The sequence below is a fragment of the Mytilus californianus genome, unplaced genomic scaffold (genome assembly GCF_021869535.1).
Source record: "Mytilus californianus isolate M0D057914Y unplaced genomic scaffold, xbMytCali1.0.p SCAF_8, whole genome shotgun sequence".
Classification (NCBI taxonomy): Eukaryota; Metazoa; Mollusca; class Bivalvia; order Mytilida; family Mytilidae; genus Mytilus; species Mytilus californianus.
This window is the reverse complement of record NW_026262734.1, coordinates 25020819-25036819: the sequence shown is the minus strand read 5'-3', so window position 1 is coordinate 25036819 and position 16001 is coordinate 25020819. Positions and strand designations below refer to the sequence as shown.

Genomic DNA, 16001 nt, shown 5'->3' with positions numbered 1-16001 from the left:
GCACATGTAACTTTTGACACCACCTGCGGGCAAATGCCTGCAGGACACTGATGTGGTGGCATGTGGGTGGTGGTAAGTCAGTGGCGGATCCAGAACTTTTCATAAGGGGGGCCCGCTGACTGACCTAAGGAGGGGCCGCTCCAGTCATGCATCAGTGATTCCCTATATAATCAACCAAATTTTTCCCACAAAAGGGGGGCCCGGGCCCCCCAGGCCCCCCACCCTGGATCCGCCTATGCCAGTAAGTTTATAACCGCCGTTACAGTAAACCCCTCTCAACCCACCAAATGCTTGCTTGAAACACAAGTAAAATATAAGCAGGTAATTATATCCTTTGCTTTTATTCCACACCAAAGATGAAGAAATGTATGATAAAGTTATAATGGTATATTATTCTGTACATTGTATAAGCCTAAAAATTAAAGGGACGAAAGTATGTAGTGACTATTGTTTGTCGTGATGTAAACACGATAATAGTGTTGCTTTCCCCTTTATCTTATGACCCGTATTGAACAGGACAGACTACCCCAAACACTCTGAAACTTTTCAAGTACTTTCTATATGCTCATGTGTATTATATTGTTAGCATAGTTTTGTACTTGGACAGATAATCAGAATGGTCAACAATCAAGTATTGACAATGTTAATTGGTCACGTTTGTTTGAACTACCAAACCAGGTAATTTTTAAATTTACACTTGTACAACCCAATGTCAATGTTACATACAATCAGTCATTTTTGTAACACAAGGGTTACAAATAAGAAAATACTAAATAAAATATTCAAATTTATAATTTAGTTTCATAACTGTATGAAGCACCTAAGACTTAAATATATCTACTGGGTGTATCTGTCTGTCTTTTGTCCAAGATAGTTGGCAGATATATAGGAATAAAAAGAGATGTAAGGTTATTGTAACACACCTTTGAGAAAGTTATTCAAACAATAATAACAAAAACACAACACAACACATCTAGATATTCCAAGTTCTGCAATTAACACCAAATTCTCCCAATATAAATGCATACTTCTTTTACCTGTGTATATGTATTAAAAGAAATACCAATGAAAATCTTAATTAAAATAAATGTTTAAAGATTAAACTTTCAATTGTTCAAATAAGAAGAACATTTTATGGGGGAAGGGGGATGATTCACAGAATCCCCTGGCCTACTCCCTTTAGGAATTATATATAGAGAGAGACTTTTTAAAAGTCTAGTCTCACTTTTTTTTAAGGATCCTGGACCCATATCTGACAATTATTGCAATTTTATTTACTTTGCCTTTTTTTACTGCGATTATTTTCCTAAGCTGATTGGATAAAATACCATTTATTATGGTGACAATTAAGGATAATCAGGGGCTGATCCAGCCATTTTTAAAAGGGGGAGGGTCCCAACACAGGATAAAAGGGGGGTTCGAATTATGTTTCCCCATTTAAATGCATTGATCATTCAAAAAAAGGGGGGTTTCATGTGAAAATAATTTTTTTAAAAGTAAAATAAGATTTTCAATGGAATATATGTCTTACAAGGTATTAGATGTTAATAAACAAGTTTTAATTTTGATGTTAATTTTTTTCAACTTGGACACAATTAACTTTTTTTTCATGTGAATTTCACATGAAAAATTTAACGTAAAATTCATGTGAAAAATTTAACTTAAATTCACATCAACAAAATTTTCCTGTGTAACACATGCGTTACACATGCGTTTGACTATACATGTGTTACACATGCAAATATCGCATGTGTCACATGCGTTTTCCAACACATGCGTGACACAGGTGTTTTTCTGACACATGCGATTCACATGCGTGTATTACGCATGTGAACGCATGTGTACCACGCATGATTCACATGCGTGGCAAGAAACATGTGTATTACGCATGTGACACACCTGTGACACATGCGTTTTTAGGTACATGCGTGACACATGTGTGGCATTTTTGCCCTAGTATTTATACAGTTATATTTTGTGTATTGCAAAATCTTAATCCAAGAACAAAATTTAAATACAAAATTTCTTCCCCTTTTCTGCTTTTAACATAACCAACTTAATTGTCTAATTGTAGAGAAGAATATTAAGATTTTCTATCTTTTAGATTCCTCTGTAAACAGTTTCAGAAATTTTGAATATTTTAATGTGTGTACTGTTAATTCAAAAATTATTACATGCATTTATTATTGCGATTTTGGAAAAATGGACAAAAATGCCAGATTAATAATTGCAATGTCGGGAAAATTTGCATACAGATGAATGTATCAGATATATATCTGAATGCCAGTTCTTATTATTGTGATACTCACCCAGTCAAATTATTCTCATTACCGGTAATAAAAACCTTGCAACAATTTATGAATTAACAGTACATTGGATGTCAAATATGTGATAAAATATAACCCCCATAACATACTTACATTTTGTATGTACCTTCATTTCAAAGACTAATTGCAATTGTTTATTACAAAAGGGCCGGCCATAACTAATTTGTTCCAGGGAAAAAAAGAGAGAGTAAAATCTGACTTAAGATTAACATACCTTAAGTCTATCATGGAATTTTATAATACTGAAAGTAGAAGGCATCACAGGTATTCCTGGTTCTGTTAATAGGATAACTCCCTTCTTATGAACAAGGTGATCTATCTGGTCTCCTCTTATACAATAACCTAACAAATCGGCAATACCGTCATGTTTTAAAACAGAAAACCATAAAACCTCTCTCAATAAACCATAATTTCCCATCATAGAACATTTATCAGCATCATAAACACTTTGCAAACATTTCACTTTAATGTCAAGGTCATTTGCCTGAGATTTCATAATAACTTCCACCCCTTTGTCTGGAACAAAAGCTCTATCAATGAACTTTTTCTTTCCGACACGGAATGAAGATGAGATTCTCAATCCATCAATGTCTTTACATGACATTGGACTTTCAAATCCAAGGTCATAAAGTTCTTGGCTGACTTCCATTATCATGTCATCTGCATCCTGGGCTCGTCCCCAATCTGGAGGATATAAATTTTTTAATAAAGATTTGATTCTATGATATTTATTAGAATCAAGAGCCGGAAGTTCAATTTTTGGTAAAGCTTGTAATTTATCTTTCTGTCTCTCTATATTATGTTGTAATGCTTGAACTTCCATTATATCAACTTCTGGATATCTTGGTTTGTCCATCCCATGATTCACAGGGGCAAAGTTCATATCTCCTCCTTGAACAAGATCATTAAGATAATTTTTCTTACTTCCATCGCTGCGACTGTCACTTAGACGTTTGTAGGTCAGCATGACACCAGCAATGGAGAATAATATAAGGAAGGCTATCCACGCTGACTTATAGCGATACCTTAACAGCCTCATTTTAATAATTTTGATCACTATTCCTCTAGGTCACGTGGTTCATGGCTTAATGCCTTTTCAGCTTCTGAAAAAATATAAATACTGTAATTAATTTAGATAATACATGTAATAAGGCTGTAGTCATTGATATATGCACCAAATAAATATATTTTAGACAAAACCTCAGTACTGCGCTAATTCAGGTACCTTATAATCAATGGTTGTCTAACATTTCTAGTATCAATAAAATTATACATTTACTTTGTTCATTTGTTGTTTAATTATTTTGGCCTGTAATTTTAATTTCTAAATACTATTATTGGATATTAATTAAGCTCAGCTTTTTGTAATTATAAATTAAGGATGAACTACATTTACAAAAGAGCTACTGTATTTAACGTAGGGTGAAACATTCAATACCAAAATTTTAATCCAAGCCGTCTAAAAGGATTATAACAAACATAAAACACAACAACAGTGATTGAATTATAAAAAAAAAAATATTTCATTCCCCCCTGATTTAGTTGAGAAGTTTTTCAAAAGTCATTGAGAAGGTCACTCTATCAAATCTATATTTACTCCTCTTTAAGTTCATACATGATACTACATGTACAATCTCTGAATTTAATATGTATGAATAAAAAGTGAATTTTCCACTATCATGACCATGTTCGATGTTTATAAGATTTCATGCAGATGATACATGTATTAATCAATTCAGAGGTCTTTGTATTAGTTTGGGGGATTTTACCTCAAATCACATGTCAAATACAATGAGCCACAGAAACCTAAAGATTGATCATTACAAACACCACCAGACTGAGGTTGAATATCTATGTTGGTTTTAGCCTTCGGCTGTTGGAACCTGGACTAATCTTTTCTTCTTATAAGTAGGACCAAGTTTCTGATTTTAAGCAACAATTGTTCGAAGTTGTTATTACAGTACTATAGAAATCCGTGTTTGCTGTCTACAGAGTACAGTGACATGTTTAGGGGGTGGGTCTTTTCACCACCGAACACCACTGCACACCACCGAACACCCAAAAAAAACACCAACCACTATGAAAAACAGTGATATTATACAATAAAACGATAAAATACATTAAATTACGTATAATTAAATAAATTTTTAGATTTTTTTGTCAATATATGAGCATTCTTTTTATGTTAAAATCGATAATCAATATAAAAAATATCAAGAAAAACGTCTCCGGATTCATCACTATTTTTGCGGATTACATTGTGTGTGTATATAAATTATATTCATAATAAGTAATCAGTTCAAGTATCCTCTCTGTTCATCCTATTTTATATAAGACATAGAAGAAAAAAATGAAAAAAAAACATATTTGAGGTGTTAATGGTGGCAGAGACATATAATACAAGAGATTCACAACTCTAGTAGAGTCTATACAACAGCCAATGAAATGACTTGGCTACCGGAAAGCCGATTATAGCGATGGATTTTTGGGTAAAATCCGCCATTGTTGTGAAAAAGGTCCTACGCCTAACGATTTTTATAATGGATAATGCCGATACTTTTCACAGCTAAAGCATGTAAGTATATTTAAAAGTTTCAAAAAAACAATTCTAATAATTTGTTACTAATAAAGTGTGTTGGAATGATGAGATTAATCAAATACAAACAAAGTTAAAACTCGGCCCATTTTACTTCAACTCCTATTGCCGTAGAAACCATTTCAGGGCATTTGATCTCCTAATTTTTTTCTTAAAACTTGGAAATATGCTAATAAATATATAATTTTATGGGGCAATAATACTCCCAAATGTTGTTTCGTGAAAATTAGACTATTGATCTAATAGTGTTGTTTTTTTTTCTTCAAAATTATCAAGGACGTATAACTTACATATAAGTCCTTGAAAATTATCAACAAATGTGGCGATTTTTTCTTATTGATACCCGAAGCCAGCTGGTACTATAATTTTATCTCGTAAAACTTGGAAATGTGCGAATAAATATTCAATTGTATGGGGCTATATTACCCTCAGATGTTATGTCGTGAAAATAAGCCACGTTTCGTAAAATTTGATCCAACAGTTATTTTAAAAATATCACACAAAGGTGACTATTATTTTGTTATTTATACACAAAGCCAGCTATGCTAATTTTATCAATCTGTTTCGTCAAAACTAGAAATTTACAAATAAATATGTCATATTATGGGGATTTACATTTCTCTCATTTTTTTCTTTCTTTTTTTTTTATTAAACTGGCTAAATATTGAAATTGTTCATGGAAAAATTTCCTTAAATCAGTCCTTCATGTTTGTGCACTATGAAATTTAAAGCCTGCATTTTGTTAGGCAATTTATTCATTTTTCATTCTGTTTATGGCAAAGTTGTTTATTTTCTCCTATTCTGAAGTCATTGTTTTTTCTTCTTTTTAGGGTGCCAAAGATGAACGAATGCAGTAAATTTTCAAAAGGAGTAAAATTTTCTAGAAAAGGAAACCTTCTGCTGGTCGTAATATTACGAATGAGCTTCATGCATCTGTTGTCGTTTCAGACTACGCTTCTCATTCAAAACATGAACCTAATTCATTTTTAAATTAAAATCGTATTGAGGACATTTTAATGGTGACAGCAAAAGATATATATATTTGATAATAAAAGATTTTATTTGCACCAAGGATTTGTATATGTACACATTAACAATTTTACTTTTAAACTGCCATCTCTTTACCCCAGAATAAAAAGACAAAAACCACTACAAATGATTAAAAGACAGAAACCACTACAAATGATTGTCTCTTGGAAATAAGGTTATAAAATACTTTTAAAATAGTGTCTTCCATGTTGCTAAAGTTGATGTATGACCTCGGCTCCCACTTCAATGTTGTGTTTTTTTTTTAAGACTTTTTGTTGCTTCGAGGACACACATATCTATCTATGTATGCAGTTTTGTCAATTGTTTTTGTTAGTGTGTCTCTCGCTTATGTCTTCCCACGAAATAAAATCGGAATTTTCATATTGCGTGCACATGAATGAAGCTTTATTCAAATGAGAAATTAATTGTAATTATCATAAATATTAATTCTCAGTACACACTTTGAACATGAAAAAACCATAAATTTACCGACAATTAAGTTTTTTTCCACATTAATTTTACTTTTTGTAAATTGTATTTTTGGAAAGAGTGTGGACACCTGTGGTGTAACAATTTCATGTTTACAAGGTGTCAATTAAAACTCATTATTTATAACATGTTCGTGATTACCTGGTCATCGAATAATTCAAACCTAATATACATGTCACACTGTGAAATTATGTCTCCGAGACAGGTGTATATTCAATAGAAACCCATTATGAAACTATCAAATAAAATGAACTCTGATACAATTAATTTATCAAGTGTTAATTATTTAATATCATAACAATTTTTTTAATACAATATCAAATTATGTCTCTTTTTCAATAATACAAATCTAAAATCAAAATTACATTAAAATAAATAATTATATATGAACTCAAATAATTTAATTAATTATGATAAATTTAACACTGAAACTGTTAATGTTATGCTTAGGCCAAAATAAATAGTGTGTTTCCTATTTCACCTCGAAAAAAATTAGGTAGGGTAGGTAGGTAAAACATTTTTATTTTATAAAAACTTTTTATTTTTTTCTATCGATGACAGCAGAAAAAGGTTCCAAATGAAATCATTTGATGTGTCTTGCATGCTTCTTTGATATTTAGAATAGTACTTAAATCTACAGCTTTTTTAATTTTCTGTTTAAGTTCTGTGTAAGAAATATGAAAATAAACTTTAATGCAAATTTTATGCATTTCATGGGTCGTAATATACTGACGGACTTTAGAAAAGCAACACACATTTTGGTGAACTTTTTTTACCAAATCACTATTGATCCTCATATAACAACTATTCATGCTTACCATACTTCTTTATGGTTAGAAAAATTCAATACCTGACGTACCTGAGGTTATGTAACATATCGGATTATTGAAGTCGCACAAATTTCTCAATGCGAAATTTGAAAACAACAAATGATTTTTTAAGGATTTTTTTGGTGAAACAATTCGTTCAATCTGTACCCACACTTGAATCATTAAACAAATGTTGCATCTCCATATTGCCGAGACTAAGCAGTGAAAATCTGAATCAGGCCATAAGAATATTGCAGGCAGGAATACGTGAACGTGCTGTTTTCAGACAATTTCACGTCAGAAACTCGTTTTACTGTCCTTACAAAAACGGTACAGGCAGATAGGATTTGTTGATGACCATCCATGACCAGATCAATATGTAGTGACGACTCAACGTCAATAAAATTTGATTATGCAACATCATTTGCGAGACTTATTTATGGCTGCAACGTCAACTGCTAATCAAGTCGACAAATGCAACGGCAGACAGATTCATGCCAAAAATGTTTCCCATATACTGAAATGCCAAAGAATCGACTGCAGAAAAACATTTGAAGCTCTAAATTTTAAACCCCTTAATTGCTAAAACACACTGTAATGCATGGGGCAGAGGCAAATTCAAAAGGTACAAAACAGAACTCAAAACATGCCCACAAAATTGGTTGACCTTTCTGACAATCATTTTGAAGTTGGTTGCAGGCAGTCTTTGCCTTCGACGGTGATCCATTGATAAGGAGAAAACCAGGGTTTCAGTGCATATACCACATGAATTAAACTTTAAAAATGACGTCATGAGTTCAACTTTTGAACTGCAAACTTTTTTTTCAGACAATTAAGAAATGAATAAAAGTTATCTTTATACATTTATTTTACAAAAATTGCCTGTTTGAAAATGGGGAGTAAAAAAGAATAATCTAGTGTTGCGTTTTTAAAGTCCGTCAGTATAGGAATATGTTCTTGTCGATTAATTATCTTAATGCAAAAATGGCAGTGAAAAATCTGGCATGGTATTATTATGTTTGGCCTCGTTGAACCTAACAATGTAAATGGCACACAGGATATACATGTGGGAACAGATTCCTACCCCCCCCCCCCCCCCCCCCTCACCCCCTTTTTTTTAGTAGTAAAAACACTGCAAATCGATGCCAAGCAGTGGCTTATTATGATTTTACGAGGGGTAATACTCTTGCACCCTTTTTATTTAATGTATAGATGTGTTTTGATGTTTGACAGAATCTAATCTTGAAGAGGGGGGTTCTGACAATATTAAAATTCCAGGTTTTGAGAAGAGTGAAATCTTTAGTCTTATTAAATCTATGGAAAAAAATTGTAGATATTAATAGGACATGATTTTTTTTCCTTCTCTAGTATAAACTGTTGAAAGACCAGCCAGAGAAAATATAAAAGAATAAAAGTAGACATAGTGCCAGGCCAGATTCATTTATAAATGAACATGAATCATACACCATGTCTGCCTACTGGGGAAAGCTTTCTATTTCTCGTTACACATCGTCTGCCCCCTTGCCGTCGTGAACTCAAACTGTCAAATGCTCAAAAGCATTAACAGCCGTTTATGTTGCCCTAAGAACAATTTTTTACAACATTCGTAAGAGCATTTTTCACAACAAAAGCTGGATTGATTTTAGCAGTAAATTGATCTCATTTTACTCTTAAATTATTTGTCAATTAACTGACAGAATTAGATACAGTCTGTACAACCTGAAACGATTCTGACTTTTGGTTCAAAGAAGCACAGGTACAAAATGAGATTTTGTTAATATATGTATATATACTGAATACATTATTCACTATATATACAAATATTTAAAAAATCTTGTCTTGTACCTGTGCACAGAAATTGAGCAAAATGCGTCAACTTCGTATTTTTGTCGTCTATAGGTCCATCATGGTGTTCTTTAAAAAGATTCATCATATCGTAATTATCCGAAATTAATGTCATTATATTTTGCAACCATGTGATCACATTTCGCATATTTGACAGCTAATCAGTGCACGGTTGTGAAAAAGCCATGCTTGTTTATTTAAAATCTTGGTTCTTGAAACACTTTACTCATTTATATTGGTCATTGCTATCAAAGGTTTTGAAGATCTGTAGTTTTCTAAACAAATAGTCAAATCCGGACTGACCGAAAAATCCTGATTTGTAATATTTTTATTTTATTTTTGTCAATAAAATGTTTAGGGTCGGCGTCAGAAACGGAGGTAGGGTCGGGAAACCGGAAAACACACTATTTATTTATTTTTGCCTTACATGTAACCATTCGTCCTTACTTCGAGTACTTTTAATACTTTTATTAAAGACTTTATTACCTAAGGAGATCTCGCGAGGTTTAACTAGTGGCCGCATGTTTTTACGGGATTTGGCCGAGTTGCCAATCTCTTGTATTATATGTCTCTGATGGTGGTCTGCGGAGTTCAAAAAGTGTGGTGTTATACTCAGTATAAGTTATAGACTCTCCTTTTCTGTTCTATGTAGATATTTGGTCTCTTAATCTTATGATTTATTAAATTGATAACTTAAATATTATATTTAGGTCACATTTATAACGATAAAAGACAAACAAATAATTTTTTGGGGTGTTCGGTGGTGTTCGGCGGTGTGCGGTGGTGTTCGAGGGTGAAAAGACCTACCGATGTTTAGGGACAGCGTCAACGTTATAAATTGTGTAGAACCCTCGTGAACAAACTTTTGTATTGGGACGCTATTGTGGTGCAGGATAGAAATTCTTTCTTTCAATTCAAAGATGCATTACTATGTATTAAAACTGTTTCTTAAAATGTTTGACAGTTCGTAGACATTCACTTTCCAGGCCAGGGGAGATAATCGGGAAACGAATACATCTTGCCAGATTGTTCCCGTTCAGAATCATCTTAGCTATCACCAGTAACCCATTTTTTTTAGCAACAACGCACCACAATTATAGTTATCGCGTACCATTGCAAACTCGTACCAATGTCAACTCGTACCATTAAAAGCAAAGTCGTTCCACTACTAACTCGTACCACGGTAAGCAAACTCGTACCAATGTCAACTCGTACCATTAAAAGCAAAGTCGTACCACTGCTAACTCGTACCAATGTCAGCTCGTACCATTAAAAGCAAACTCGTACCAACTTATTTAAATGCATTCAAATGGTGTTAAAAGATGAATAATTCTTTTCATAGGCTGTCAGTTATCCATTTTGATGTACTTGGGAGTTTACTTTTAGTTAGATCGACAATCAGCAATTAATTATTTTAATATCATTACTTTCTTTGTTGACATAGTTGTTTGTTTTTAAAGTGATTAAGATTATGACACAATGTTGACTGCTGTACCCCAATTTTTGACATGTTTACCTATAATTATTGTCTCTACACTTTACACAGTTTATGCTAGTCTTTGACTGATTGTCGATAGATGCCAAATTTCTTAATTTGTATTTTTTTTTTCATGATAAATATTTGCAAAAACAATTCATATATAGTGTATCATGTGTATATTTTAAATGGATGCACCACATCGTATTTATTAAAAACAGGGAAGAAACAAATATTGACGGTAACTGCTTCTAGATCAGAAGTTTTGCTAAGTTTTCTCTCTTTTTCAGAAGGAAATGACTGCCATGTTCGAACCAATATTCAATGTAAATAGAAGGCAACCATAAGTTAATATTGAGTTGATAATTAAAGTCAAAGAAGCTTGCTTCGAAAGTGTGTACAATGACTGGGTACATCCGGACCAGTACACTTTTTCGGATAAGCATCTTCGACTTCAAACTCTTGGATTTCTATATTCTGCAACTAATGACAGCTATATTTGATGATAAAGGACTGCTTTGGGTTCATCAAATTGTGGCTAGCAAGAAATGATATAGCAGAAATTATAATATATTGGTTTCAGTCAATTACAACCTAATATTTCATCAGAGACATATAATACATATATTGTATTATATGTCTCTGATTTCATGTATTTAGAAATAAGAACAATTTCGAGAATGTCAGAAGTAAAATAAGTACTTTATATGGATAAACTCATCATATACACCTGGATTAAAATTTTGTACGCCAGACTCGCGTTTCTTCTACAAGACTCATCAATGACGCTCGAATGAAAAAAGTTAAAAAGACCAAGTAAAGTACGTAGTTAAAGTGTTAAACAGCATTTAGGATCCAAAGGATACTCTCCGGGAAGAAACACCAACCAGCAGTGGCATGTAAATAAACTCATTATATATACCGGGATTCAAATTTTGAACGTCTGACGCGCGTTTCGGCTACAAAAGACTCATCAGTGACGCTCGAATCAAGAAACTATCCTTTAGACAAATTTGAGCTTAGAAGAATTTTAATATTATTTTGGTTCCTTTTGGTCATATAGCTCCCGACTTATCTGCGTATTTATACACCCCTGGCTTTCAAATGTTTAGGTTTCGAGCGTTTCTTTTTAAGGTTAATATAGAAAAGCGCTTTTAACGCACGAACTTTATAAAGTTTTATTTTCATTTTCTCTTTTTTTAAATTATTATCGAGAAACACCCAGGCGAAACACGATCGTTGCCTGTTTATTTAGTATTATAATTCATCGGAAAAAATTTTATTTGGCCTTTTCAACTTTTTTTTATTCGAGCGTCACTGATGAGTCTTTTGTAGACGAAACGCGCGTCTGGCGCAAATACAAAATTTCAATTCTGGTATCTATGATGAGTTAATTTTTCTTCACAATGTTCCAATTTACCAAGGTAAAAAAGGAATAACAAAGTTTTTCTTGTCTATTGTTAATTTTCTTTTTATTGATATGTTTTCTTAGCTTTCCATATCGAGTTAGCGCTTCTTAAATGTTTTGTTATGCAAGTATTTGCAGTTTCGCCTAAGATATCAATTAACGTAAGATTGGCATTTATTTAAATTTCTTAAATGAATACCAAGAAGAATACAAATGTGAAATGTGGTTTGCACTCTTTCATTTTATCACAAATGTATCGAATACTTGTAAAAGAATAATTCCACTTCTAGAAACTTAATTAGATAGTATTTGATATGAAACATTTTGCGGATGTTTTATTTTTTGTCGACAAACGAGGGTAGATATTGCCCCAAAGATTTTTCTTTATAGCTATAAATGTGTAGCGATCAATGTTTATAACTTTGTAAATTCACACAGCTTCAGTTTTCGAAGGTAAGGGAAATAAATGTTTTCTTGTCCTCCTATTTTCTTTGTTTTAGATTATTTGGATAATTTCTCACATCCCCATATTTATATAGTCCTATCTAGTTTACGCAATATAGATTATATATTGAAAGGGAATGTTTTTGTGAGGTAATTTCCCTTTTTGTTTTCTGAAAGTTCATATCTTTCCATAGAAATATATTCAAAAAGTTGTTTTCTGTTAACGTGTTCTAGATAAAATAGATATAGCATTCATAAAAGAAATACTGAATAAATCTTACATCGAGTCAATTGAGGCAATCTATTGAAACGAAACTGTTTTGACATGTTATTGATATTTGCAGTAATACGGGAACAAATTATGTCCCTTTTTCTGTGGGTATGTTGCTTTAGACTCATGAGTCAGACCTTAAACGTGAATTTCTGAAAAATGAAATGAAGTTTAAATTATTTCTTAGCATCATGTTCGGCTGTACATATATATATAATGTCCTTTCGCTATACAACTTAAAGATTGGTGACTATGTTGATTGCATCTATCCTCTTGTACTTTAAATAAAAGATACCAAAGATATTGTAAAATATGTTTCATATCTTTACATACATTTATAAATGACATTATTGGTTGGTTGACAACTAAACTTTACGACAAATATGATGATTTCAATTTGCCGATTGTAAACTTATGTTTTTGTATAATAATATTCTAGCATCGATTGCATTTTAAGTATATATCCCAGTTGATATAATCGTTCAGGGCTTGCACTTTAAACCACGATTTCTTTAATAGGGGATTACTGCTTACAAGGCAGCTTTTAAGTAAAAATTTCTGATTGTTAAAGCTGACGCTTCCAATACGAAAGTCGTGACTTGGTTGACGGAATATCTGTGGTACAGATGACCACGGATATGTTCCACTTTCCGTAACTACAGTGTCTCGTCTTCTGACTGTGACATTACAGAATGCGACTCAACACACCATCTTTACTTGCAATTAGTAACACGAATGATTTACATTCTTCCTCGAAATTCTTTTTTGATGGTTTAATATGCCTTTTAAACGGTTATCTACTAAACCAGTGACGACGTTAACTTCTTCAAAACAAGTCCTTTACACAATGCACCGTTGCTCCCGTCTGTCCGCACCCAAGTTAACTTGTGAGCCGACTACTGTGAAACGTTAGATGAAAGTTATCAAATTTGAATAATGAGATGAGGAGAGGGAATGGATTCAGAATAAAGTCAATTACTTTATGATTTCCAGAAAGAGAAAAAGAAGTTTTGAGATTGAAGGGTTGCTTTTCAAGCATTGCAAGAAGCACGATATATTATAAAGTTTCAGCATAACAAGGGAAATATTGTGACTTTTACAACACTTAGAAATTGACACATGCTCTATGTTCATTAGGTATGTGTTCATGATACAGCAATTCCTCTAAATCACCCGAGACTTCGAATATATTAATTAAATTCAAAAGTGAGGGCAAACGGTTTTCCACCAATTCCAGTTTCCGCATTTTATTTGAATTTTACTGTATAGTTGTCTCCTTGACAATCGTACCACATCTTCTTATTTTTGTACACAGAAAATTAGGAGACAATTCCTCACTTTGAGTTGTATCTAAATTTCTACACCCATTTTTTTTTATATATTCATAAACACGTAATACGCATTTCAAATTTGAAGTTTGCTTGAGAAAACGTGTACAGACCTTTTTAACCTTACAATTTTATCTTCTCATTTATCTTTTAAAGGTAGGGTAAATTAACACAATGAATTAATTCATATTTAATCACTGGAATATTTGTAAGTATGAGAAGTTTGAATAGCTACCTCTTAACCATATTAACATCAAGTATTGCCTTTTCAGCACTGTTGATCAAATCTAAAAATGATGCATATAATCGATTGTAACATAAAATTAACTATTTTTTAGCTTATTGTTGACCACATTATCATTTTGGCCAGTGGCCGATGCCGGCAGCAGAATGAATTCCTTCAAACTTCAAATTGTCGGATAGCGTTTAATTAACGGCAGCAGGTAAGCATTGAAAATGATAACACATATAACAGTATCCGTTAAATGATGACAATCTTAAAAAAAAAAATTTAACCTCATAAAAAAATGTTTGCTCCGTCTTTTTCATGGTCTATAGCTCCATCTGACTTAACAACTCATCATAATATATAGTACTACACATACACCAACGTCAATGATGTATACAATATCCCAAAGGTTTTCAATCCCGTAACTCTACCATGTTCCATTCAAAACGATCCCAGGGCCTAGAACCATATTTACAATGTACTGTTGTTCGCATTACATGATGTATTTACTGCAATATCCTTAAGTTGTGTTACCTTACCTAATATATTCCTATTCTTCATTTGAAAAGGACTTAACTCATCTGCTTGATACAAAGCACAAAAGACACACAGTACAGATGTGTGAGTTATCGAAAGGTATTTCAAAGCAAATAAATACCTTTTATAACAATTTTATTTAAAGAATCGATAAATTTACCCGGATCGTATCTAAATTTACGGACTTGGTAAACAACATCACCATGCAACTTAGGACGAATATTGATCCTTTAGATAACTTTTCGATTTTATGATATGAAAATCAAGAAAATTGTAGATCTGTAAAATGATTCAGTTGATTATTGCTTCTCATTCAGAACTAATAAGTTGATGTGAATTAATAACTTGAATCATTTTGGTAAGCTCATTTTAAATTCTCATACTACAGTTGGCATTATAAAAACGTTGGATCTTTTGATATATGAAAATGTGATAAATTTCTCTTTTCGGTAACAGGATAATATTTATGCTTGTCCTTTAGGAGCGCCTACGATTACACACGGTTCTGCTCGTTGTGCTCAATCCTTAGATTTCTGTGTTGTGCTTTGTAGACTTTTGTATGTCTTTCTTTTTTTTTCTTTGGTCGTGGTTTTTGTTTGTCTTCGATTAATGATATTGTATTGTATCATTGGCATCTTCGTCAGTATATTATGTGTTCTAATCCAAAATGATAACGATATAAATTCCCGTTGTTTTGTCAAATTTATTTTAACATTTCCTTACTCCACTGTGTCTAAACTACCCCGGCAAAAAATGTTTGGACTCGATGGTATCTAATATCCGGCACGGTGACGGAACATCAATAGACAGAGAAAAGGTAGTTTTCTGTTTATTTATTTGTTATTTTTATGATATCGAAGAATATATATACATATATAACTGTTTTTTATTGTGAGATGTAATATTTTCTACAACCGTTCTAGATTAACGGAGAAATAAGTAAAAATGCACGTCAAAATGACGGATTGAGTGAACCTTGCCTCGAATTTGTTTAATTTCTCCTTAAATTGTTCACATGGTACGGAAAGAAAGGTACGGAAAGAAAGATATTGACATGGAGATTGCAAAACTAGTCACTTTGAGCACCTCAATCCTTGTATTTCTGCGTATGGAACGAAAGAAATAGGTCATGTCAAAATTGAAGCACCCGGTTTTGTCAATGTCGTTTACTACACAATGACCCGGTTTTGTCTATGTACATGTCGTATAGAA

The 16001-nt window shown here is 32.5% G+C and overlaps 1 protein-coding gene and 1 long non-coding RNA gene across 3 annotated transcripts in view; one reads left to right on the top strand and one right to left on the bottom strand.

Moving 5' to 3' along the window:
- The window catches only part of LOC127712543 (uncharacterized), a 55247-nt gene extending 45162 nt beyond the window's left edge, over window positions 1–10085 (bottom strand). For both annotated transcript variants that reach the window (XM_052219033.1, XM_052219035.1), the window contains exons 1-2: window positions 9903–10085; window positions 2542–3430 (exon numbers count right to left, since the gene is read on the bottom strand). In XM_052219033.1, the coding sequence (XP_052074993.1) occupies window positions 2542–3366 (825 nt within the window). In that variant the 5' untranslated portion in view covers window positions 3367–3430; window positions 9903–10085. The remainder of the gene's footprint in view (window positions 1–2541; window positions 3431–9902) is intronic.
- Window positions 4779–5995, top strand: LOC127712572 (uncharacterized). The gene is made up of 2 exons (XR_007987166.1): window positions 4779–4902; window positions 5754–5995. It is a non-coding gene; the product is annotated as an uncharacterized LOC127712572 (long non-coding RNA).
- Window positions 10086–16001: the final 5916 nt, after the last annotated feature.